The sequence below is a fragment of the Molossus molossus genome, unplaced genomic scaffold (assembly GCF_014108415.1).
Source record: "Molossus molossus isolate mMolMol1 unplaced genomic scaffold, mMolMol1.p scaffold_m16_p_5, whole genome shotgun sequence".
Taxonomy (NCBI): domain Eukaryota; kingdom Metazoa; phylum Chordata; class Mammalia; order Chiroptera; family Molossidae; genus Molossus; species Molossus molossus.
This window is the reverse complement of record NW_023425388.1, coordinates 10,365,854-10,392,927: the sequence shown is the minus strand read 5'-3', so window position 1 is coordinate 10,392,927 and position 27,074 is coordinate 10,365,854. Positions and strand designations below refer to the sequence as shown.

Here is a 27,074-nt window from a genome sequence, read left to right as displayed (position 1 = left end):
AATTACCTTTTGCATTCCTTTTATAGCTACTGCTTCCTCAAATTAAAGCTCTTGCACGGGCCATGTCTGTGGGTGTCTTATTGTCACATGGAGCTGTGTTTTTAGTTTTAACCTGTGAACTTCAGTGATTAAGAGCAGATGTTATACATTCTTATGTAACCTTTCAAGATTCTTTTTATTTGCGGTGTGTTGATTTGTACTATAGACTCCTATAGAGTCATGTAGCATTTGTATTGAGTTATTCTAATTTTAGATCATGTGTATCAGGCGTGATCTGAAAACAGTGATGTTACCAGGACAACTCAATGTATTCTCATCCTCAGGGATCAGACATTGAATACTGCCACAGATATTCCAGATAGATATGTAGAGAAACCTGTTTTTACAGTACTAAAAGACCAGAATGAAGGTACCCTTGACAAATGGTGGTTTTATGTCACTCCAGTTGAATTACAGTGCTCAGTTTGGTGTAAGAATTTTTATAGGGAAAGGCAGCACTTTATTGAGTGACCTCATTTGATGTGAAGTCAGTGTTGATACTTAAAGCACAATCTTTGAAGCAATTTAACGAGTATTAAGCTTTTATAGAGGGTCAACAGTGGTAGCAAGTAATGTGTTCTCTACTCTTTCTATTCATAAGCCTACTTATCATTTCTTCTTGTAATTGAACTTTATTTCGAAGTTTTTCCAAATCTTCAGTGTTGCACAAGATGACCCATGTATCAGTATGATGAACATGATCAAATGCTTTATGAATGCTGTACCTTCCAAAGCATCATTTTCACACATTTGCTATATTTACCTAAAATAAAAAGAAAGTCTGTATTTTCCTTTGACAGTTTTCACAGAAAATTGATTGTGAAATCCAAGGCTCAGCAAAGTAGATTGTGTATGTATGTCAAAGCCCTCCCAAAGAGGGCTGCCTAGGACAGCATAGTCATAGACCCGAGATCCTGGAGGTTGAACTTAGACAGATCAAGTTGTGAGTGAAGCAGGGCTATCAGGAGGTAAAAGGTGCTTTCTCTACAAGTGAGGGTAAAGTTTCTGAAGTGTTCTCAGGACTGTTTGTCAAGTTGCTACTCATGTTTTTAGACCTAACAAATTTTTTAAAAAACAAGGCTTTTTTTTTTCTTTTCTTTTTATCCTCACTCGAGGACATTTTTCCATTTTTTTTGTTCAGGTAGAGTGGGAGGGAGAGAGAGAGAGAGAAACATCGATGTGAAAGGAACACATCGAGTGGCTGCCACCCGCACAACCAACCAGGGCCGGGGACAAACTGCAACCGAGGTAGCGCCCTTAGCGGGAACCGAACCCGGGTCTCTCAGGACCACAGGCCGACGCTCTAACTGCTGAACCAAACCGGCCAGGGCTAAAAAGGCATTTTGATGGTACTTCTTACATTGTATTGCTTATTGGCAAATAGTGTACCTGTTTAATTCAGCAGATGAACAACTTAGCTATTCTTTACTGATTAAAGAATTTGCTGTTAGTGCAGAATGCCGATCTCCAAATTTTATCTTGATTTTTACTCTGCGTTTGACATTGTTATGTTACAGATTGAGGGTTCATACATACATTGTTCTCATTTTATTGGTTTTTGTATAATTTAAATCGAAACTCTTTTCTCTTTCAGTGCATTTGAAACGCCACTTTATGTTTCGAAACCATCTCTGTTTAGTTTTTGAAATGCTGTCCTACAACCTCTATGACTTGTTGAGGAACACCAATTTTCGAGGTGTCTCTTTGAACCTTACACGAAAGTTTGCACAACAGATGTGCACTGCACTGCTTTTTCTTGCAACTCCAGAACTTAGTATCATTCACTGTGACCTAAAACCCGAGAATATCCTTCTTTGTAACCCCAAACGCAGTGCAATCAAGATCGTTGACTTTGGCAGTTCTTGTCAGTTGGGGCAGCGGGTAAGTACATTTCAGGAGTTGTGAATTAAATAAAATTAGGTGAAATAGTGTCAGTTAAATATATGAATGTTATTAATGTGTATGCAGTATGGAGGTAGTTATAGGATGATTATCTTTAAAATGTAGGATTGAATCACCTTGTGTTGATACCTGTTTTGTGGAAATACCTCTTAAAATGTGAATAATAATACTTTGAAAAGGAAGGTACTAGTTTTTCAAAGTGGACTTTTAAAAAATGTATGCTAAAATACTGAAAATAAGAAATTAGTGAATTAAATATTAGCTGATTTGTAACTAGTTCTCAAATAGAAGTTTAAGTATAAATTTGGGAAAATTCTAGTACTAGAACATTGACTCATTGCTATAAAATATTTCCCTAAAGATGGGTCAAGATAAAAGTTTTTCCTCAAAATCTGATGGGTTAAAAAAAAAAAAATCAGGTAATTTTGCATTGCACATGGAAATATAGTATAGAAATTACACAGTTGATAGACATACTTGTTTTGATAAGTACATTTAAATTTTTTTCATATATAAATTTTTGTCCAAACACTTGTCCAAACTGGTTTCATTCAGACTGCTAAAAAAAGACATGTCTAGCAAAAACAAGATTTAGTTTTAGCTGATTTAGGAAATTTTTCCTATTTTTTGGGGGGGGGTGGGTAGCATTATTTCTAGCATTACTCTGACCAGTGTGTTTTAGGTGTAAAATAGAAATTATAGGTTATTCTCTTCCTAGAAGGAATTAGAATCACCATTTGATAGTATTTTTTCCATTTTAAACACTATTCCTTTTGAAAGTATTGAAACTGCATTTCTTTAAAAAATAAAAAGGAGAAAACCCAACTAACATTTATATATTCGTGTTTATTCTGGCTTTCCATTTTCTATTTTTCCAGATTAGTGAGATTTTCTGTCCTGTCCAACTATTTTCTGGGTTTTAAATACAGCAGGTTAATTTAATATTGAAGGTTTGTAGCCAGCTAACAGGATTGTCCGACTTTCTGCACCCCCCCCCCCCCCAAATTATCTTATGGCAGCAGTGCAATATAGATCACTGAAATAATTTTTTTAAAAATTGAAGGCATAGGAAACAAAGTTTGCAGTGTCAGATGCCTTTGAAAATCAAGAGATGCTCTTAGTTGTTCATGTGGGATAAAGTATATATTGTGACTGGGAAATACTCATCTTAAGAATTATTTGAATAGATTTTAGACTTGGAAATTGTTTTCTCTGTTTGAACCAAACCATATGTTCTGTCCTAATAATTGAACACTACTATCTCTCTCCAGCCAAACGGAGACAACTATCCCTTTAGCTCAGTGAGTTTTAACCATGTGAATGTATGAGAATCACGTGGCAAGTCATTTCCAAAATATGCTTGCAGTGACTATCACTAAGATCTCCTGGCTCAGTGTCAGAAGGTAGCAGGGCAGGTGTGTTTCAGAAAATGTTAGTCTTTGGGGCCTAACGATGCTGTTGGCTTATAAAAATTTGGAAATGTAATAGTTCTTGCTGGTCTCTTTGAATTAGATTTTCTTTTCTGAGGCCTTGAGGTTGGGTTGACCTGCTAATGGAGCATGAGATTACTCTTGGAGACTTGGCTATAGTTTTAGGTGGGAGTCACAGAAACTCTTTTGAGAAAGCCAACACCACATTACTTACTGGCTGCTTCATTTGAGAGTTTGCTTAGAAAGTGTAGTTAGGAGGATTTTGTTTCTTTTTTTATCTTTTTTCATAAAACTTTCTTTACTTTGCTGATATTTCTAGATACGAACTTACATTGGCCAAGTGAATTGGTCTCTCAAGATATTTTCAGATTACTTCATTGAAAATAAAGTCTTAGGTTGAAGTGGGAGGGGCCAGGGCAGAGAAGTGATTAACCAGAAACAGCTCCCTATTGCATCTTCATATGACAATGTTTCTAGGGTTTATCTGTGATACTAGTGTAGGGCAGATGTCTGGATTTTTTTGTTACATTGTACTTAAGTTAACCAAAAGAAGGTGAACTTTATAAATACAGTTTAGTTGTTAAGTCTATGGTAAACCAAGTGCCAACCATAGCAACGAAGAATAATTAATAGGGAAATTAATTATTCTCAATATGGCATAGTTGTTTGTTTTAAGATGTATCTTGATTACCAGTTAGGATTGGACTAAATGAAAAAATTTGAATTTTCTATAGTTTGCATTTCACGAGCAGATTAGCCACTCCTTGGACATGTTTAGTTCTTCAAACAATATAGTCTGATTTTGAAATTAGGAAATAGAACCCTAATATAGGAGTTGGCTAATTATTTTTTTTCTGTTAAAATTAGATCAGTGTTCTTAATTCGTATTGACTACAATTAAACAGTTTATTTTGGAATTAATACTATTTTGAAATATATTTCAGATATACCAGTATATTCAAAGTCGCTTTTACCGGTCTCCAGAGGTGCTACTGGGAATGCCTTACGACCTTGCAATTGACATGTGGTCCCTTGGGTGTATTTTGGTTGAAATGCACACTGGAGAACCTCTGTTCAGTGGAGCCAATGAGGTATGTGGTGCACTGCTTTAAAAATTCTGTTTCTGTTTTCATAATTTCCTTTTGTTTTTAGTCTATAACAGTGGAATCTGAAAGTTGTTTTTAGGAAAAGATATCTGTTTACCAGTGTAATCATTCAAATGTTAGGACACTTTTGAATTTATATTTTTTTCAATTATTATATAATGGTGAGATGGGAAGTGAGATCTTTTAATCTGCTAGTAAAGGAGAACAATAAAGCAGAATATGTTAGGTATTTTGATACACATTTTACAGATTTTAAGTATAATAACAGAAAAAGATGATAAAGAATGCATGAGGGCCACCTGACAACAGTATAAACTCGCTATACATTTTGATACTATGATTTGGAATTAAAGAAGTGATGATTAGTAGGGTTGATGGATATTTAGTCTGAATAATTTAGAGTAAGTTAGTGTTAATTGAATTTTAGAGCTACAGACTGTGTAATTCTTCTAGTCCACAGATTTTCTATTTGTCTTCTTAGAAGATTTTTGAAGATCAGAGGGCAGTACTTGGAAGGGCAAGGGAGAAATCAAGCTCCCTTGCTTAGAGGAATTGGGCTTCCACTGATTTTAAAACTATTCACTGGGGGTAGTGAAGGGGGAAGGGGGTCAAATATATGGTGATAGAAAATGATTTGACTTTGAGTGGTGGACACACAATGCAATATACAGATCATGTATCATAGAAATATACACTTGAAACCTGTATAATCCTGTTAACCAATGTCACCACAATAAATTTAATTAAAAAAATAAAAGTATGCCTCCTTAAAAAAATAATTCACTTGTGTTTTTTAATTTTTAAAGAAAAGTTAACCATTGCAGCTCTTGATCAAATCATTTATAAATGAGAAAAGAAAGGCCAACAAAATTTAATTACTTGAACTGGGTTATGCAGCTGTTAATAGGTCGAGCTACTGTTTGGCAGTAAGTGCCATAGTGTGTGTGTGTGTTTGTTTTAATATAAATAATATTACTGCAAATTAGTTTCTTTTCATGGGCTTAACCAATATCAGGACTACCTGAAACTTCAGTGGTTCCATCTCACTCATTGTAAATGCCAGAATCCTTTGAGTAGGTCAGAAACCCCTTCCTGTGACTTCTGTCCTTTCTCCTACCTATTTCCTCCTCATCTACCCTCACTTTTTCTGACCCAGCACACAACCTTTTCTGGTTTTGTGGAAACAGTAGCCACAGGCCCATACCAGGGCCTTTGCATTTGTTTTTCCCTGTGCCTGAAATGTTCTTTCTCCAGATAACGCTTGGCTTCTTCTTTTTTCACTGCCTTTCAGTCTTTGCTCTCATGTCACCCACCTTCTTCATGACACCTTTCATGACACCCTATTTTCAGTTGTACTGCCCTTTCTCATTCCCCACCCCCTTTTTATTTTCTCCGTAGTTCTTAGTTGTCATCTGACATGATATATTTATGTATTCTTTTATTTGTGATCTCTTCCCCTATAATGTAAACTTTTTAGTAGGGAGTTTTGTCTGTTTTGTTAATTGCTATTATTTTACTGAGCATGGTTTTTAGCATATGGTAGACTCAGTAGTTGAATGCATCTGTACTTAAAACTGTTTATTAGATCTACACTTTTTTAAGCCCCTGGGATTTTTTTTATGGTTATTTAACTAAAACTCTAAAAACTTAAACTTATAAAACTCCCTCCATTCCTTTTTATCATTTGTATCCGTGACTACCTGACATTCCACAGGTTTATGTGTTTATTTGTTCAATTGTCTGCCCTCCCCTCTGAAATGTTGGGCTCCAAGGAGAGCAGGGACCTTTATCCCTTCTGTTCATTATTGTATACTCAGAGCCTAGAGGAATGCGTGGCACACAGGGGAAGCTCAGTTTATTTACTTACAATTTATGAATGAATGAATGAATGAATGAATGAATGAATGAATGAATTGATGAGCAGAAGTAGGATGTACTACCACAGAAATTACAGGGTTTTTTGTTTTTGTTTTTATTTTTAATACAGGTAGATCAGATGAATAAAATAGTGGAAGTTCTGGGTATTCCACTTGCTCATATTCTTGACCAAGCACCAAAAGCAAGAAAGTTCTTTGAGAAGTTGCCAGATGGCACTTGGAACTTAAAGAAGACCAAAGATGGAAAACGGGTAAAATAGGGAAACATTGTTTTTGAGCCTTTGTCATTTCTTTCACTGGAGCTGTCTTTTTATAGCTCATTTTGTATTTACTTGAAATCAGTGTTAGAGTAAACATTTCAATAACTTAGGTATATAATTTCTTCAAAAGCTGGATATAGTTTGACCTGAATTGTCTGTAGGGAGCAGTGTTTGCTTGATGGTCCGAGTTCTCTAAGGCTTCATTATGACAACTGTATGTCTGCCTTTGGAGACAACTGATCAAATCACCATGCCTTGTTTCAGCAGTAGAATCACTGAGTTTGACCTTGTTTCTCACAATTTGAGTATATAGTAAATTCATAGTTAATAGTACTGCAGCTGTGAACAGTAGCAGTCATAATTGCAGCAAGTGGCTTTATTTATTTTTTTTAGTTCAGATAGAAGAAAAATAATTTTGACTTAAGCAAAATGTGACAAAAATATGAACTGACTAGATGGTTTGGATTTACATTCCTAGCTTGATGACATGGATAGCAGGAATTTCACATCTTTAAAATCTTTACAAGTAAGGTTTTTAAAACATTAGATTTGTTTTAGTGATTTCTTTTATTTGAGAACTTTTTTAAGATGCCTAAACTATATCAGTTTAATAGCTTGATGGCATTCTGGCATGTTGATTTACCTTTTTGTTTTATATATCTGAAAGTAATCATGTATTTTATAATCTAGTTTATTTTATTACAAAATGAATATAATACATAAATATGTAATTATATATTTTATTTAAAAAATTTTTTCTTTATTGATAAGAGAGAAAGAGGAAGGGAGAGGGAGAAATAGAAACATCCATGAGAGAGAACATTGATTGGCTGCCTCCTGCATGCCCGCACTGGGGATCAGGCCCACAACGTGGGCATGTGCCCTGACCAGGAATTGAACCAGCTACCTCTTGGTGCATGTGTCGATGCTCAACGACTGAGCCACACCGACCGGACATGATTTTATATTTTATATATATATTTTATATATTATATTTTATATATATATCAGATGCCTTGTGATTGTAGTTTTGCATTTTTATTTTTTTTTATTTTTTAAAGAGAGCTGATTTTACGTATTTATTTTATTCCTTTTTCTTTATTGATTTCAGAGAGAGAGAGAGGAAGGGAGAGGAGGAGAGAGTTAGAAACATCTATGAGAGAGAACATCAATTGGCTGCCTCTTACATACCCCCAACTGGGGATTTGGCTCAGTTTATGAGCCACCGGGAATCGAACCGGTGACCTCTTGGTGCATGGGTCGACCCTCATCCACTGAGCCACACCAGCTGGGCTAGTTTTGAATTTTTAACATTTAAGAGATTTTAGTTTTACTTTAGTTTTTATTTTGCTCTTGCATTTTAGCGATGCTGCCACCACATGTCATTTCCTGGGAACTGAAGATTATTGTTGTTTGCTTTAATCCACCTTCATAGCTATGGAGTCTTCACTTTTAATATCAAGTGATTTTCTTTAGAATATTTAAGGCTATATATGTAATTGTATCTTTCACAACTGATTTGTAACTTATTGCATTCTGCCTTATTCTCTAAAGTTCCAGGCAATGCAATATCCAGCAGCTAAATTATGCCTACTCCCCATATGGAAGGGATGGAAAATACCAAGCAGACATCCTGAGTCCTTTTGCCTTTTTTCATGTAGCTTATCAATCATGGTCCCTTTTCCCACTGAACCAAAGCCAAAAAACACAGCCTGGGAATCCTTAGCTTCACCAGCATTCAAGGTAGCCACTACTGGTTGACTTTAATTGGCATGGAGGATATGAAACTTACTTTATCTCTTTGCAGTACAGGCTGCTGCTACTTTTTTGAAGTTGTCTTTTTTCTTACGCTACTTTTGTTCTTTTTCTAAGTAAAATCTGCATCCCATCTTATTTCCCAAATGTCTTCCTTATGAAACCACAGTTAAATCACCATGGGCTATATAACCTGTCATTTTTTCTAAATCGAGCTATAATTGTTATTATTGCTAATTATTTCTGGGGTGGGGGCATTTCATAAAAGAGTAGACAGATTTTTTTCCTAAAACTAAAAGTATCAGTTTAAAAACTTTTTTTTCTTTATTGATTTTAGAGAGAGAGGGAGGGGGAGGGAGAGAGAGAGAGAAAAACATCGATGAGAGAGAACATCGATTGTCCGCCTCCTGCATGCCCCCCACTGGGGATTTGCCCCAGAACCTGGGCATGTGCCCTGACCGGGAGTCAAACCGGTGACTTCCTGGTGCTTGGGTGGATGCTCAACCACTGAGCCACACCAGCTAGGCAAACTAAACTCTCTTAACCTATAATTAAATAGATTTTTATGAGATTTCCCATAGCCGCAATTGACAACTGACTTAAGAAACTTAGTTTTTAAAAGTATAAAGTAACTTTCTCGCCCTGGCCAGTTTGGCTCAGTGGTAAGAGAGTCCCGGGTTCGGTTCTCCCTAAGGGCATATACCTCGGTTGCAGTTCGTTCCCCACCCCTGTTCGGGTCGTGTGGGTGGCAACCAGTAGATGTGTCTCTCTCACATCAAGGTTTCTCTCTCTCCTCTCTCTTTCTTTCCCTCTCTCCCTCCCGCTCTATCTGAAGATAAATGCAAAAAAAAAAAATGTCCTCGGGTGAGAAGAAAAAAAAAAGTAGAAAGTAACTTTCTCTTTAAACAGAAATAAATTTTGTAGCCCCCCACACATACCCCTACAAATCTATAGCCAAATGGTTACATTATGAAGGATGTACAGGAATTTTAACCGTAAGTATAAATAGATGTGCATATACTACCCATTAGGTATCAGTGCAGCTGATTTTCTTAATTTTATTTTTACTTTTAATTTCTCATTATGTTACAAGAGCCTATTTTTAGCTTCCTGTTTATGAAATCCATATCTGCTGTATTTTTTCCTTTGGTGGGGAAGGGGAATGAATAAGACTATAAATTGTGCTCTTTTATTCAAGTTTAATTTATATATAATTAGGCATTTTTGAAGTGTTTTGTTTGTTGGTTTTTAAATTTTATATACAATATATCTACTACCTAAAAGGAGATATATACAGGGGTGGATTAAAGTAGGTTTACAGTTGCATTGTGACATTCTTTTGAGTTAATAAAACTTATAATAATCATACCTGTAAGTTATTTTTCCATTTGAACAACTGTAACCTGCTTTTACCCACCCCTGTATTTCTACTGCCCGAAAAGTTTCTCATCTCACCCCCGCTTTCTGATTTCTATCATTATAGGTTAGTTTTTCTCATTAATAGGCAAAATTCATATAACTGGAACACTATAGTATTTATTATTTTGTTTCTTTCACTTTACAAACATTGTTTTTGGATATTCATTCCTCTTGTATGTCTTGGGAGTTATTTCATTGTTTCATAGCGTTTCATTGAATGGAAACACCATAATATATCTATATCTACATGTTGATGGATGTTTGGTTTAATTCCAGTTTTGGATATTATGAGTCAACAAGGCTAGTGGAAACATTTTTGCATAAATCTTTTGTATAGGCATGTTTTCATTGAGGTGGGGTCATTACTTAAAAGTAGAATTATTGCCAAGTTATAGGATATATGAGTGTTTACCTTTGTCAGAAAATACTAAACAATAGTTCAGAGTTTTATCATTGTACATCCCTGCAGCAAAGAGGGCTCCAGTTGCAGGGCGTCCTCACTATTTGATGTGGTTGGTCTTTTTTATTTTAGCCTTCAAATGGCTATGTAGTGGTTTTCGTTTGCATTTCCCCATGACTAAGGATAATGACCACCTTTTTCATGTGTTTACTGGCTATCATGTCTCTTCTTTGATGGCAATCTTTCCATTCTTTTGCCCTTTTGCTACTAGCTTGTTTAATTTTTGAGTTGTAGGTGTTTTTTACACACAATGGATGTTAATCCTTTGTCATATATATGTCAACATTTTCCCCAGACTGTGGCTTGCCTATTTCTTAGTGATATCTTTTAATGAGCATAAAATTTTATTATTGGTGAAATCAAATTTGTCAATTTATTTTATGAATACTTTTTTATTTTTAAAGAAATCTGCCTTCTTCAAGTTTGTGAGGGTATTCTGCCATATTTTCTTCTAAACATTTTTCTGATTTCAGCTTTTACGATTAGAGTTCTGTGGTCTGTCTTGAATCAGTGTGTGAGTATGGAATGAGGTGTAGGAGTTGAAGTTTATTTTTTCCAGATGCTTACCTAATAGCAGTGTCCTTTGTCAAGAACAGTTGCCTTTCCCTGGCTGGTTTGGCTCAGCAGTTAGAGCGTTGGCCTGTGGTCCGGAGAGACCCGGGTTCGGTTCCCGCTAAGGGCACGTACCTCGGTTGCAGTTTGTCCCCGGCCCTGGTTGGGTCGTGCGGGTGGCAGCCACTCGATGTGTCCCTTTCACATTGATGTTTCTCTCTCCCTCCCACTCTATCTGAACAAAAAAAAAGGAAAAATGTCCTCGGGTGAGGATAAAAAAAGGATCCGTTGCCTTCCCCTGACTTTGCACTATTGTGCAAAACAAAAATTATCTTTTATGTGCTGATCTGTATTTGGATTTTATTCTGTTTCATTGGTCTGTCTATCCTTAAACCCATACCACAGTGCTGATTGTAGCTTTGTGTTAAGTCTTGAGTTCAAGTACAGTTGAGCCTTGAACAGTGCAAAGGTTAGGGTTGCCGACCCCGCTGTGCAGTTGAAAATAGGCATAGATTTCTAACTTTTGAGTTCCCTTAAACTTCACTAATAGCTTACTGTTGACTAGAAGTCTTACTGATTACATAAAAGTTGCTTATATACTGTAATATTATAATACAGTAAGTTAGAGAAAAGAAAATGTTAAGAAAATCATAAGAGCCCTGGCCGGTTTGGCTCAGTGGTTAGAGCGTTGGCCTGCGGTCCAGAGAGACCCGGGTTCGGTTCCCGCTAAGGGCATGTACCTCGGTTGCAGTTTGTCCCCGGCCCTGGTTGGGTCGTGCGGGTGGCAACCACTCGATGTGTCCCTTTCACATTGATGTTTCTCTCTCTCTCTCCCTCCCTCCCTCCCACTCTGTCTGAACAACAACAATAACAAATCATAAGAATGAGAAAATACATTTATAGTACCATACTGTATTTATCAATATTGTAAACTTACATCATCTTTTTACAAGATGAATTGCCTGTCATTACCTACATCAATGTTGTTTTATATGTTACAACACACTGTAGATGTTCTATGTATTACTAATACTAGACATCAAAAATGAAAGACAGATTCATACTTATAAAGGTCTAACGATTCATGGATTGATAAAAGAAGAAACAGTAATACAGTTGCTTATAGTAGCCTAGCCTATAACTAATGAATGAATTATCATAAAATGTTTATGGCATATGGTATTACAGTCATACTTATAAGATAGTATTGGAAATATTGTTAACATTTTAAACAAAAATCACTTACCTGTGATGATAAGCTGATATGTAGTTTCTCCAGTTAGAGAGAGAGAGGCATACCATAAGGTAGTGTGATTCTTTGAAAACAAAGTTACAAAACAGCAAGAAAATACATTATTAATTTTATATGAAATAGCACTCATCTTATGCATATGTAAGGATGGGCTATCCATGTCCATCTAAGTTGTGCACACGATGAATATTTGGTAATGATGACACAAAAACATCTTCCAAAATTCTTACTATAGATTTATTAGATTTTCACATGAAGACACACATACACAAAAGATAAGTTTATTAACTGTATGGCATGATGATTATTTACTGTTCATTGAGTGGAAATAGATCATCATGAAGATCTTCATGCTGAGTAGAATGAGGAGGAAGAGGAGGACTTGGTCTTGCTGTCTCGGGTGTTAGAGGTGGAAAGGCAGGCAGACTCAGTGTAACTTAATGGAAATACATCAGAATTTCTGTCTGACCTTTTTTTTTTTTTTCGTTTTTCTAAAAATGTTTCTATATCATAGAAGGACCATGTGTAAAATAAGTCCAGTGCAGTCTTGAATCATCGGAACTCTTCTGTCAGATTGTCTAACATCAGTTATCTTCTGGCACTGCTGTTGCTGCTTCACTGGTTTGAAGTCACTCATCTCCATCAAGTCATCTTCTCTTAATTCCTCCTGCGTGGTTTGTTAGCTCTTGAATTTCTCCAAGATCCATATTTTGAAACCCTTTTAACCCTCTCCCCCACCCCCACTGTTGACAGTCCCTTCCATGGTGTACTGTGTGTAATGAGCCTTAAAGGTCTGGAGTATGAATTAAAGATGTTGTGATTGGGGGCAAGTAGATAACTTTGAGGTGTTCATTGATGAGCTTATGGGGTTCTGGGTGGCTGGGGGCGTTGTCCAATATTAGAGGACCTTTAAAAGGCACTCCCTTACTGGCCAGGTACTTCTGACTTCAGGGGCAAAGCATCAATGAAACCAATCCAGAAAAAGCGTTCTTATTCTGGTCTTCTTGTACTATAACCAAAGGACTGACGGCTGTTGCTCATCTTTCCTTCAAGGTTCCGGGGTGAGCAGCTTTATAGATAAGGACAGTCCAGATCATAAACATGACTGCATTTTCACAAAACAGCCTATCCCTTTCTCCTTAAATCCTGGTACTCACTTCTCTTCCTTACTAATAAATATACTGTGTGGCATCTTTTTTTTCCCAGAATAGGGCACTTTTGAAAACATGTTCAGGCAGATATCCATTCTCTTCCGTGATTTTCTTTTTATTCATTTATATATATATATATATATTTTTTTTAATTAATTTTTTTGAAAAGAGAGGAAGGGAGAGAGAGAGAGAAGCATCAATATGAGAGAGAAACATTGATTAGCTGCTGCCTGCACACCCCCTACTGGGGTTCGAGCCCACAACCCAGGCATGTGCCCTGACTTGGAATCGTACCGGGCCCTCTCAGTCCATGGGATGATGCTCAATCCACTGAGCCACACCAGCCAGGCATCTTCATTGATTTTGTTAATGGCACTTGGGAACTGTCTGTTTTCCTGTTGGTCTACATAAGCTGCTTCTGTATTATATAGACACTTTTTAAGCCAAAACTGTCTGAAATTTTTAAACCATCCGTGGCTGCATTAAATTCTCCAGCTTTAGATTCTTCGCCTTTCTTCTGCTTTAAGTTGCTATAGAATGACTTCCCTTTTTCTCAAATTATAGTCAGGCCTTTGTTGTAGCTACCCTGTGCCCACATAAAGGCTGCATTTTCAGTACAAGATAAAAAGATATTTCACAAAAAGTGCAAGGTTATATGTTTTTGTATTTAATTTCACTGGTGTTTGCTAAGTTTCTTGAATCTATGGGTTGATCTCTTCCATCAATTTTTTAAAATTCTGCCCAGGCTGGTTTGGCTCAGCAGTTAGTGTGTAGGCCCACAGATCAAAGGGTATCGGGTTTGATTCCTGGTCAAGGGCTCGTACCTGGGTTGCAGGTTCGATCCCTGGCCCCAGTCAGGGTCATGCGGCAGGCAACCAATCCATGTGTCTCTCTCATATCAATGTTCTCTCTCCCTCCTTCCCTTCCACTGTATCTAAAAATCAATCAAAAAATATCCTTGGGTGAGAATTAACGGGAAAAAAAAATTCTCAACACTTTTTCCCTCCCAAATATTTGTTCTGCTTTAACCTTTCTCTCTTCTGCTAATTTTTCAAATACATGTATGTTGTAGTGCATAATATTATCTCAGTGGCCTCTGTTTGGCTTACCTATTGTTTGTTTGTTTGGTCGGTCTTAGTTTGGATAATATTTTTGCTTTGTCTTTTATAGAGCTCACCGATTTTTTTTCTTCTTTTGAGTTCAGTCATCTGTTAAAACCACCTTTTGAACTAAAATTTTTAACCTGTTTATCATACTTATTTTAAAATGTCTTTCTGCCAGTTTCAACACCTGGGCCATTTGAATATTTATATGGGTCTTTGAACTATTTTTTTTAATCCTCACCCGAAGATATCTTTTTCTTTATCTTCAGGTAGAGTAGGAGGGAGAGAGAGGGAGAGAAAGGGTGATAGAGAGAGAAACACCGACGTGAGAGGGACACATTGACTGGTTGCCTCCCGCACGATCCTGACCAGGGCCGCAACAAACTGCAACCAAGGTACGTGCTCTTCACTGGACTAGAACCCGTGACTTATTGGTCCACGGGCTGATGCTCTACTTCTGAGCCAAATTGGTTGTTTCTTATTTGTGTAATTTTTAAAATGTATGCCAGACTTTCTAGTTTAGATGGAAGCCAAATTGGTTGTTTCTTATTTGTGTAATTTTTAAAATGTATGCCAGACTTTCTAGTTTAGATGGAAGCAAATTTTATTTCCTTTAAGAAAGAAGCATGCTTCTTACTCTGTTAGGCCATGACTGGGAGACTAACTCAATCTTGTGAATTGGGGCTTTGTTTGTTTACTTGACTTAGATTCTATTCTACTCTGTCCTTATAGTTTTTAAGCATTGTTTGTGGAGACTGGCATGATCTCTATTCATTATTGCCCAACCCACAGTCCATTCCTGCCTTGTGCCTTAGGTGACCTGTGTTCATCTTGTTGCTCTGCCTCAAGGCTGACAATGATCTGGGGGATACTCTCTGGGCTCCTGCCTCTCCCGGTCCTCTTGTCTCTCTCTGTCCTTAGGACTGTTCACATGCAACTGTTAGAAGTCAGTTCAGAGCCAGGCTGGATTCTCCCAGATCTATGGCAGTTGCTCCTTCTACCATTAGAAGGAAAGGCTTCTCCTAGGAAAAGTTTTTCATATTATAGAATTTGCTTAATTCTGGTTTCTTTAGTCCTCAGCTCTCTGGTGGAAATTTTTTTTTCCTCATCCGAGGACATTTTTCCATTTTTTTTTGTTCAGCTAGAGCGGGAGGGAGAGAGAGAAACATCAATGTGAAGGGACACATCGAGTGGCTGCCACCCGCAGGACCAACCAGGGCCGGGGACAAACTGCAACCGAGGTACACGCCCTTAGCGGGAACCGAACCCGTGTCTCTCTGGACCGCAGGCGGACGCTCTAACTGCTGAGCCAAACCGGTCAGGGCTCTGGTGGAATTTTTTAAAAAGCAATGATTTTTGTGGCTTACCTGCCAGGTTCTTTTTTTTACTTTTAGAGTGAGAGCCATGGTCTTTTGCAAATTTCTACATTGTCAATAGAAGCAAAAATCCAATGATTCTATTTCAAATAAAATCAGTATTCATAGGGATTTTAAAGGTTATACTATTCTCTATTAAAAAATAAGTTTTCACGGTTGCAGTTTGTCCCCGGCCCTGGTTGGTTGTGCGGGTGGCAGCCACTCGATGTGTCCCTTTCACATCGATGTTTCCCTCTCTCTCTCTCTCCCTCCCACTCTATCTGTACAAAAAATGGAAAAAAAAAATGTCCTCGGGTGAGGATTTAAAAAAAAAAAAAATGAGTTTTCAGAAAATCTCAACACATGTTAAGGTAATTTATTATTAAACATGTTCTAAAGAGAGATATAAATAAAATTTGCTTTCAATTTCTTTATCTAAACATGAGCGGGTAGGGTTAGACCATGATTCTTTACTTGGAGCATGCTTGGTGTGATCACCACAGCTAAAGCCACTGTCACTGCAGGACGTGCACCCAAGTTGTTGGGTACATCGGGCAGAGAAGAGGTTCAGAACCACTGGGCTGGAGCAGTTTGCACACCTCCTTTCTAAAGGACCAGATAGCGAAGGGTTAGACTTTGTGGGCTTCCATCATGTATCCTTATTTGTTTTTGTTTTTACAGCCTGTAAAAATATAAAAACCATAACTGAGGCTGTACAAAAATAGGCCCTAGACCAGGTCATAATTTGTTGACATCAAGGGCTAGGTGATCTTTATAGTAATTTTTGGTCTCAAGAGTATTTTGAATTTTTCTAACTATAGTGCATTCAGAAAGTAATGTGTGAAAATAGCTTCGAGGATCTAACTATAAATACAATAATACGTTGATATAATGGACTAATTCAGGTTGAAGGGGTGTCTATTAAAGCCAAAAGTTCGTTATTTAATAAAGTAGTTTTTCCAAGTGTATATGTTAATTAGTTTACCTGTTTTTACTTATGTAGACACGTTTGTGTAATTATAATTAAGTATGTATGAAAAGTTTAATTTCACAGAAAAGTTTTCTGTATGTATTACAGTAATTTTAAATTTATACTGAATAGGTCTAGTAAATGGGTGTACTCACCAGTCACTGCAAGTAAACAAACGCACATGGCTGGGGCGTAGCTGAAGCAGGGAAGAACCTGAGCATGTGTTAAAACTGCTGCAGAAAGTCACACCACACAACAATAGAACCAATTACCATGTGTTAACCATTTGCTGAACATTGTTTTACAAGTGGTGACTCTTGGATTTAAATATGTAGACTATAATAGTTGTAAATATGTAATATTTATGTCAGGGAAATTACTACAGTGATTTTTTTCCCCAACATATGGCCCATTTACTAAAATTTGTTAAAAATACCAGTGAATTAATATAAAAAAATAACTTGTTAATTTAATTGTAAGCAAATCTTGGTTAAAAGCATTTTAAAATTAAAAGGATGTTAATTTTCACATAGGAAATACGGACCAGAAATTTTGTCCATTAAATCCAAAGTCTGTTAAATCAAGGTCTGCTGAATCAAGGGTTTACTGTATAAAGTATTTTTAATAAAGGCCTCTCAACATGTAATATATTTTAGCATATTTGAAGATATGCCATCAAATTTAGAGAAAGCCTTTTTATCTTTCTTCCCTATAGGAGTATAAACCACCAGCAACCCGTAAACTTCATAATATTCTTGGAGTAGAAACAGGAGGACCTGGTGGACGTCGTGCTGGGGAATCGGGTCATACGGTAGCTGACTACTTGAAGTTCAAAGACCTCATTTTAAGGATGCTTGATTATGACCCCAAAACTCGAATTCAACCTTACTATGCCCTGCAGCACAGTTTTTTCAAGAAAACAGCTGATGAAGGTACAAATACAAGTAACAGTGTATCCACAAGCCCTGCAATGGAACAGTCCCAGTCTTCGGGCACCACCTCCAGTACTTCGTCAAGCTCAGGTCTGTCCTGATACCGATGAGTTTTCAGAATGTCTACTATTTTATTTACAAAGTGGGAGTTATTATAAAAGGTTTTGAAAATTTATTAATGGGATGGAGAGGAATTATTTTACCTAAATCTATTCATTGTAGTTAGTAAGAATTCCACCAAAGCTTCAGTGTTTAATTACACTTCTAATAAATTCTGCTTGGTAGCTGGAAACAAAACTCTTTATTAACCAAAATTTTTCATTGTTTTTCTAAATGGAAATACTTTGTCCATGTACTTGAGTTTTCCCCTGATGAAACCAATCTTGATCTATTTTATTTCAATGGTAATGTGAAGCAACTTAATCAGGGAATCGGTGACCTTCTTTTAATACAAATGTTTTGTGACACACTTTCAATTTTAACCTTATAGTTTTAGAATATAAACTTGGACAAAACTGACTTTATACTTACGAGCTGTTTTGTATTTCAATACTTAAGGTGGGTCATCGGGGACGAGCAACAGTGGGAGAGCCAGGTCGGACCCAACACACCAGCATCGGCACAGCGGTGGGCACTTCTCAGCTGCCGTCCAGGCCATGGACTGTGAGACGCACAGTCCCCAGGTGAGCTCCCACAGCCTTGGTTCATGTCCCATGCCATGCTCAGGGTTAAAATACTCGGTGCTGAGTGCTTTTAGAATGATTGTCATGTTCTTGAAAGGTTCATAGCCTCCTTGCAATCCTCCTCATTTAGAAATAGTTAACATTTATTAGGTGCATCTCAGCAATTGCTGAAAATGTTTTTGTTTGTTTTGTTCTAGTTTTTGTTCCATCCTTATCTCATATACTACAGCAACATTTTCGGCTTTACACCATTTGGATTTTCATTTTACACTGGGAACTAAGACTTTTTAAGTGACTTTCCCTGGGTCACTATCTTAATGACTGTATTCTACCCCCACCTATGATCTTTCAGGACCAGTAGTCCTACGTTCTGAATCAGTTTGTGGTTTGATTTTAACTCCACATTGTTTTGTATTGTTGGCGGGGAGGTGCATTTTTTTCCTCTTAGTTTTTTAAACCTATTGAAGAGGCTCTCATTAAGGAATAACTTTTAAAAAGTTGTGGTGAAGCAGATGGTGGTGGTAATATTATTCATTAAATACTCTTTGTAAAATATTAAGTTAATTCACACTGAGCACTGCTTTTATGGTACTTTATAATGAGAGACCAGTGTGTCATTTGAGTGAAGTAAAACTGAAGTTGTTGACTTTCACTCCCCATTCTTGTGACTGGGGCTTCATATGCCACCATGGAAGACCACACACATCAGATATGCTGTTGCCACTGTTAATTAACTTTCACCAACCTCTGCTGAGCAGTTAGTTGTCCATGGTTCTCAAATCATCTCATCTCTTCCCCCATTCTCTAATAACTGTTGTCGACTTTTCTTCTCTGTTCTCACTCCTATCTGTGTAAGGAAGTATCTTCCTACTGGAATGCCTTTCTCGGCCTATGTGTACGCTTGTCCACTCTCTCCCCTCCTTTTTCACTTGAGGCAGAGGTGCCGTCCTGCCTGAGGCCAGTTCCTCCTGGGCACATTACCCGTCCTGCCTTCACCAGGACTTTGCCATTCGCTCAGTCTCTAGCTCCTGTGTCGGCAGCCTCTTCTCCTCCCCTCCCGTCTTCCTGGCTGATCATCTCCGTTTCTCCATTTACTCATTAATGGACACTTAGATCGTTTTAATATCTTGGCTATTGTAAGTAATGCCACAGTGAACATGGAAATACATATATGTTTTTGAGTTAGTGTTTTTATTTTCTTTGGATAAATACCCACAAGTAGGATTGCTGGATCATTAAAGTAGTTGTATTTTTTAGTTTTTGAGGAACCTCTATACTGTTTTTCATAGTGGCTGCACCAGTTTACATTCTCACCAACAGTGCATTAGGGTTCTCTTTTCTCCACATCCTCACCATCACTTTTTGTTTTTGTTAAATAATAGCCATTCTGAGACTGGTGTGAGGTGATATCTTATTGTGGTTTTGATTAGCATTTCCCTGATGATTAATGATGTTGAGCATCTTTTCATTTACCCGTTGGCCATTTGTGTCTCTTTTGGAAAAACATCAATTCAGATCTTCTGCCCATTTTTTTTTTTTCCATTGGATTGTTGTGGGTCTTTTGTTGTTATTTTGTTTGTCATTTTGCTATTGAGTTGTATGAGTTTTTTAAAATATATTTTGGATATTAACCCCTTATCAGATACATGATGTGCAAATATTTTCTCATGTTTGGTAGGTTACCTTTTCATTTTGTTGATGGTTTTCTTTGCTGTGCAGAAGCTTTTCAATTTGATATAGTCTCATTTATTTTTTCTTTTGTTGCTTGTACTTTTCGGTAGCAGATTAACAAAATCATCACCAAGACTTACGTCAAGGAGCTTCTGCCCATGTTTTCTTCTAGGAGTTTTATGTTTTTAGGTCTTAGGTTCAAGTCTTCAATCCATTTTGAGTTAATTTTTGTGTATGGTGTGAGATAGTGGTCGAAGTTTCTTTTTTTGCCATATAGCTGTACAGTTTTTCCAGCACCATTTATTGAAGACATTGCCCTTCCCCATTGCATACTCTGGGCTCCTTTGTCATAAACTAATTGATTGTATATGCATGGATTTATATCTGGGCTCTTCTTTCCCATTCCATTGAACGATGTGTCTGTTTTTATTGCCATTGCCATACTATTTTAATCACTGTAGTTTTGTAATATAATTTGAAATTAAGGAGTATGATGTCTCCAGCTTGGTTCTTCTTTCTTAAGATTGCTCTTGCTTTTCAGGATTTTTTGTGGTTTTATACAAATGTTAGGATTATTTGTTCTATTTCTTTGAAAAATGCCATTGGAATTTTGATAGGTATTTCAGTGAATCTGTAGATTGCTTTAAGTAATATTGGTATTTTAACAATGTTGATCTTTCCAGTTCATTTCCACAAATATTTTTTCATCTTTTTGTGTCTTCTTTTTCAGTTTCTTTCATTAGTGTAGTTTTCAATATACAAGTCTTTTTATCTCCTTGGTTAAAATTATTTCTAGGTACTTTATTCTTTTTTAAAATATATTTTTATTTTAAAAATATTTTAAAATTAATTTATTTTTTGTTACTCCTCACCCAAGGATGTTTTTTCCCCATTAATTTGGGGGAGGCAGAGAGAGAGAGAAGGAAACATCGATGTGAGAGGGACACATGGATTCGTTGCCTCCCGCATGTGCCCCTACCAGGGCTGGGAATTGAACCTGCGACCCTTTGGCCCTCAGGCCAATGTTCTAACCACTAAGTTACACCAGCCAGGGCTATACAAATTTTTTGTTGTTGTTGTTTATTGATTTGAGAGAGAGAGAGACAGAGGGAGAGAAAGAGAGAAACAATGATTTATTACACTTAGTTATGCATTCCTTGATTTCTCCATGTGTATATGACTGACCGGGGATCAAACCTGCAACTTTGGCGTATCAGGACAGCACTTTAGCCAACTGAGCTACCCAGCCAAGGCTATTTTATTCTTTTAGATGCAATTATAAATGGGATTCTTGCCCTGGCTGGTTTGGCTCAGCAGTTAGAGCGTCGGCCTGCAGTCCCGAGAGACCCGGGTTCCATTCCCGCTAAGGGCATGTACCTTGCTTGCGATTTGTCCCCAGCCCTGTTTGGGTCATGTGGGTGGCAGCCACTTGATGTGTTCCTTTCACATCGATGTTTCTCTCTCTCTTTCACTCCTACACTATCTGAACAAAACAAAAAAAAAATGGAAAAATGTCCTCAAGTGAGGATAAAAAAAATAAATGGGATTCTTTTCTTGATTTCTGATAGTTTATTATTAGTATATAGAAATGCAACAGATTTTTGTGTATTGATTTTGTGTCCTGTACTTTTACTGAATTTGTTTATTCTGTTTTTGATGTCTTTAGGATTTTTTACATATGTCATTTGCAAATAGTGACAGTTTTGTATCCTTCTTTCCAATTTGAATGCCTTTTATTTATTTTCCTAATTTGGTCTTGTGTTTTTAAAAAGATTACTCTTTTGACTTTTTGGAGAATAGATTGGGAAAAAGCAAGGATAGAAGTTGGGAGTTGTCAAGGAGGCTGTTGTATTATTTTATCAAGAGATGATAGCTGCCCTGGCTGGTTTGGCTTAATGGTCAGAGTGTCAGCCCACGGACTGGGGAGTTCCGGGTTTGATTCCCACTAAGAGCACATACCTAGGTTGCAGTTCATCCCCGTCCCTGGTTGGGGTTGTGCGGGTGGCAACCAATTGATGTCTTTCTCTCACATTGATGTTTCTCTCTCTCTCTCTGTTCCTTCCTGTCTCCCTCCTGCTCTGTCGGGGGGGGGGGGGCGGGCGGGGATGATAGTAGCCTAGAATAGACTATTGTGGTGGGGATAGAGAAAAGTGTCCAGGTTTGTGTTCTAATTTGAAGGTAGTGTAAGTAGTATTGCTGATGGTTTGGGTGGAGGAATGGTGAGCAGCTGGATGGACAGTAGTGCTTATATTGAAACAGGTGGATGGAGAGAGGAGGGACTTTAGGGGGAAAGTAAAAATTTCTTTAGGACCTCTCAAATGTTTACTTAGCTCTCCCTTTCCAGAAAAATACTAGCTGGCTTCTGGCATAAATGGTGCTTCCAAGGAAAGAATGTAGCCTGTAAAATACATAACTTGCTAAAAATTGTAGCTTTCGTAATAAAATATTTTGCACTCTTGAATGTGTTTGGAATTTTGCATTATAGAACTCTTAACATTATAAGTTTCAAAACTTTTATCTGTAATTAATGTAAATGCTAGCTAGTGTTGTAGTTTTTGATTAAAGATTAGAACTTTGAAACAGTACTCTGTATAAATCCTTTTAAAATCTGTTTTCACAGGTGCGCCAGCAATTTCCTGCTCCCCTTGGATGGTCAGGCACTGAAGCTCCTACGCAAGTCACTGTTGAAACTCATCCTGTTCAAGAAACAACCTTTCATGTAGCCCCTCAACAGAATGCATTGCATCATCATCATGGAAACAGTTCCCATCACCACCACCACCACCACCACCACCATCACCACCATGGACAACAAGCCTTGGGTAACCGGACCAGGCCAAGGGTCTACAATTCTCCAACGAATAGCTCCTCTACCCAGGATTCTATGGAGGTTGGCCATAGTCACCACTCCATGACATCCCTGTCTTCCTCAACTACTTCTTCCTCTACATCTTCCTCCTCTACTGGTAATCAAGGCAATCAAGCCTACCAGAATCGTCCAGTGGCTGCTAATACCTTGGACTTTGGACAGAATGGGGCTATGGACGTTAATTTAACCGTCTACTCCAATCCCCGCCAAGAGACTGGCATAGCTGGACATCCAACATACCAATTTTCTGCTAATACAGGTCCTGCACATTACATGACTGAAGGACCTCTGACAATGAGGCAAGGGGCTGATAGAGAAGAGTCCCCCATGACAGGAGTTTGTGTGCAACAGAGTCCTGTAGCTAGCTCGTGACTAAATTGAAACTTGAGTTTGTTTCTTGTGTGTTTTTATAGAAGTGGTGTTTTTTTCCAAAAAAAACAAAGTGCAAAGCTGCTTGAATCAGAAGGAGATTAACACACTGAACCGCTACAAGAGGGCAAAGCTGACGTGTTTTTTTGTTTTGTTTTTTTTTTAACTTGAAAAGATTGCAAAGGGACAATGAAGTTTTTAAAAGAGCCATGTCCAGACCCATCTTCATGGATAGCTCAGAGGTGTCCTCTTTTTTGCCTCCCCCATTTTAACATGCCACATCCCAGTCATAGTGGGGTTTTTTTGTCTTTCTATTCCACAAAAGTTAATGTTCAGATGTTGGTCTTGGTCATTTGCCAACTAATTTTAAAATAAAAAGGCACTGCACCTAATTTGCATAAAGGGCCCCATGAGGGTTTTTTTTTTTTTTTTTTTTTTGCTTCCCCCCCCCCCCCCCCCCGTTTTTGTTTTGTTTTGTTTTGGGTGGGGGTGGGTGGGAAATTTGGGTTTTAAGTCCTCTAAACACACTTGGGCACGGAAATGCAGTACTGTAAGGAAGAGGGACCTCCAGCTCACACAAACATCACCTTCAGCTGTATGGAAGGGACGGTTGTATTGGAATTTGTAAGGCACAGTAAGCATGCTAAGTGGCGGGGATCAGAACTCTCCTGTCTGAACCTACTGAGGAGCAAAGCAGCAATTACATGGGATCCTGTGGGTCTCCTGTGGGAGAGACCACAGTAAGATAGTAATGGAACGTGACTGGTCTCCCAACCAAGGTGCACTGAGAAGCAATCAACGGGTCAGTCGTGGCCAGTCCTGGGGAGGTCTGAGTGGTGGTCTTTGGGATAACCTTTGGCCTTATGGATTTGGACTCGAAATTAGAAGAGCCTACCATTTCAGATGCAATCACTTTTGGACATGCTTTTGCAGACAGTCCTTAATGCTGAAAACACAGAGAATGGGTAATTCAAGAGGCCTTTCTTTTAAAATAGACTTTTGTGACCCACTAATTGTAAGGTATTGCAAGGTCACTTTGCGTGTGTCATAAAGTTGACTTATTGGTTGAAGGTCACAGAGGTAGTGGTTTGCTTTGATGGAAATAGCTACAGCTGTGTCCCTTCCTGCTTTTTACTTTTTTTTTTTGCTTTTTCTCGGCACGTGGTATCTCCACCATTTCTTCTGCACAAAGATGTCTTCTGTTCATCCTGAACATTTTTAAAAAATGCAGAATTTTATGTGACTGCTTTTTTGCCTCACAATTATGCTGTGAATTTTACAAAAATTTATTTTCTTTTTTGATAATTTATTGTACCAAAGCTGTTTTTATAGCACATAGATGTCTGTAACCAATAATGTAGCAGTTCTGCACTTTGACACAAGGTGTAACTAGACCATTTTTAAATGTCAGTTGAAAATTATGGCTGTACTATTGCTTAAACAAAACTGGAACTGTTGAATCCATAGCCAATACATTTACAGCAATCTGTGTACTGAACATAATAGATTGACATCTAATTCACAACTACAACACCTGTTACATTCTAAATGTGTTCAGGCTTCTGAAGGTAAAGGGACACTGGATCCAGAAGCTATGGAACCAGCAGTTGATTCTTGTATTCCTGATTAACTTACTTGTAAACTTGAAAGCAAGACCTTGGTTGCACCAACAGGTCCAGAATAAGAGCACGAGTAAAGCAAAGGTCTCATGCATGACGTGGAGTGAGCAGGCTGGTGTTGACAGGTGCCTAGTTTCGAGATTATGCTGCCTTAATGTAACACAGTCTGGCAGTTGCTAAATTTGTGTTCCCATTTTAAATTGACCAACTTTAGAGTGTTATACCTTTGAGCGGTTGAATTAGGAGAATGAAGATGAGTAATTTACCTGTCCAGGATCAAAAGAAGCCTAGAAAAGAAGCAGTAATCTACCTCTGCCGATAACCCTGTTCAAAACAACTCAGCAGAACACCACATTACTTCTTATTGGTCAATTCCATGAGGCTGACTAGGTCAATTTTTTTCTGAACAAAAGCAGGTTTTTATATGCGAACAGTGACGAAAGGCTGAAAACTATGTGAATGTGAATGGAAACTTGGAAAAATCCGTTTTTATACACCACAAAATTTTTTTGTTGTTAATCAGGAAATTCATATTTATTTTGTAATTAAATGTCAAGCCTGTGGATGATTTTTGAACTTGGTAGTTCATAAAGGTTTACAGTGAATAAAAGGATATCATCTTGAGTATAGCAATATCAAAAGGAACTCCAGTAGTTACTGCTGTTTAGGAATATAAGGTAATGATACTATATGGGTCAGGTCATTTTTTTCTGTGCTGGTTGCCACATCTTAAAAAGCACCAAAAAATTCAAGCAGTTTTTAAACCGCTATTTACATAAAGGAAATCATACAATCCAATGCTTCTGCACACTGTGTTATGTTACAGTCCAGTTTTGTGTGCTTTCCTACACGGTTTGGTTACAGGACTTCTGTGCATTGTAAACATAAACAGCATGGAAAAGGTTAAATACCTGTGTGCAGATTGTAAGATCTGGTCCGGACTTGCTGTGTATATTGTAACGTTAAATGAAAAAGAACCCCCCTTTGTATTATAGTCATGCGGTCTTATGTATGATAAACAGTTGAATAATTTGTCCTCAGACTCTTTACTATGCTTTTTAAAAATTAATTTAAGAACAATGCAAACATAGTAAAAATCTTCCTATGCAATTTATCTGGTCCAGGTAATGGTCTGGTAGGTATACTGAGTATAAGTTTACTCACATGTGTGAAAAGGAAAATAGTTATATCGACCAAGGCTTCAAAAATCTCAGAAAGTAAACATTGGAGGTTTAACAGATCATTCTGATTTTTAAAGTTGATTTTTTTTATATGAATGATTACTATCTTCACAGTTTCTGTAGGATGCAAAGTGCTGATAGACTAGTGTTTAGGATGGATGTAAGAGCAAGATGATTTTCTCTAACAGGCTTTTTGACCTGCTTGGAAGCAATAGGGAATACAAATAATATCGGTCCTCCTTCCCCAGATCTCTGGGGGCATATCAGGGACTTTTGTGTACCCAGAATTAGAATCCTGCTACAGTGAATTAATTTCTAACCTAAGGTCTTCTCTTTTTATAAATGAACCTGCATAAGAAGGCAAAAAACTTAAAAAGTTAAGTGTTCTATAAAATTGAGGTTGGCTACATAAAGTTGCATTTAACACATGTAAGAAGAAACTTTTTGTAGCTTTCTTTGGGGGTGGGGTATGAGCATTTTATTTAGGTAAGTGGCACATCGTATATGATGTTGAACTCCAAAAACCTAGGTTTATTTTTATTTAATGAATATTAGAACTATGTGTAAAAAGATTAAGGCTGCAATAATTCTGTAAGGCCCACAAAATAACCATTGTGTTTGCCCCTGTGCCCTCTTTTCTAGCTCCTATGTTGTTAAACTTACTGTCACAAGTCTTATAATAAGGAAATATATTAACAAAATTCACAGATGAGATAGCAAATGTCAAATTTCTTCTAGGATAGTATCCTCATTTCCTGCTGGCCTGCCTTTACTTTGTTAGCTTTCAGAATACAAGTTCAGTACTCATTTTTATTTTTGTAGTGGTTCGTTTTAGATACAGAACTTGCTCCTAGTGCCATAGGAAAAAAATTGAAATGTTAAGGTTAAGATTGGGGGGGAAACTGACTTGGGTGTACTAAGACAATATTCAGATGTCTTAGAATCCTGTTTGGCTCCCGTCCAAGCACTAACCAGGCCCGACCCTGCTTAGCTTCCGAGATCGGGCGCATTCAGGGTGGTACGGCCGTGGACTCAGAACCCTGTTTGGGATGGCTGGGCGCCCAACACTGGGAAGCCTCTGGCGCCAGGAAGAGCAGAGCAGAAGTCTCCGTTTTCTTA

The 27,074-nt window shown here is 37.6% G+C and overlaps 1 protein-coding gene across 17 annotated transcripts in view; it reads left to right on the top strand.

The window, feature by feature from the left end:
• The window catches only part of DYRK1A (dual specificity tyrosine phosphorylation regulated kinase 1A), a 161,837-nt gene extending 135,953 nt beyond the window's left edge, over positions 1 to 25,884 (top strand). For 9 of the 17 annotated variants that reach the window (XM_036242435.1, XM_036242442.1, XM_036242436.1 and 6 more), the window contains 6 exons: positions 1,634 to 1,920; positions 4,316 to 4,462; positions 6,465 to 6,605; positions 17,347 to 17,653; positions 18,122 to 18,246; positions 22,538 to 23,540. In XM_036242435.1, the coding sequence (XP_036098328.1) occupies positions 1,634 to 1,920; positions 4,316 to 4,462; positions 6,465 to 6,605; positions 17,347 to 17,653; positions 18,122 to 18,246; positions 22,538 to 23,158 (1,628 nt within the window). In that variant the 3' untranslated portion in view covers positions 23,159 to 23,540. Of the gene's footprint in view, positions 1 to 1,633; positions 1,921 to 4,315; positions 4,463 to 6,464; positions 6,606 to 17,346; positions 17,654 to 18,121; positions 18,247 to 22,537 lie in introns of all 17 variants that reach the window. The other 8 variants (XM_036242433.1, XM_036242428.1, XM_036242430.1 and 5 more) reach the window with 2 other exon arrangements.
• Positions 25,885 to 27,074: the final 1,190 nt, after the last annotated feature.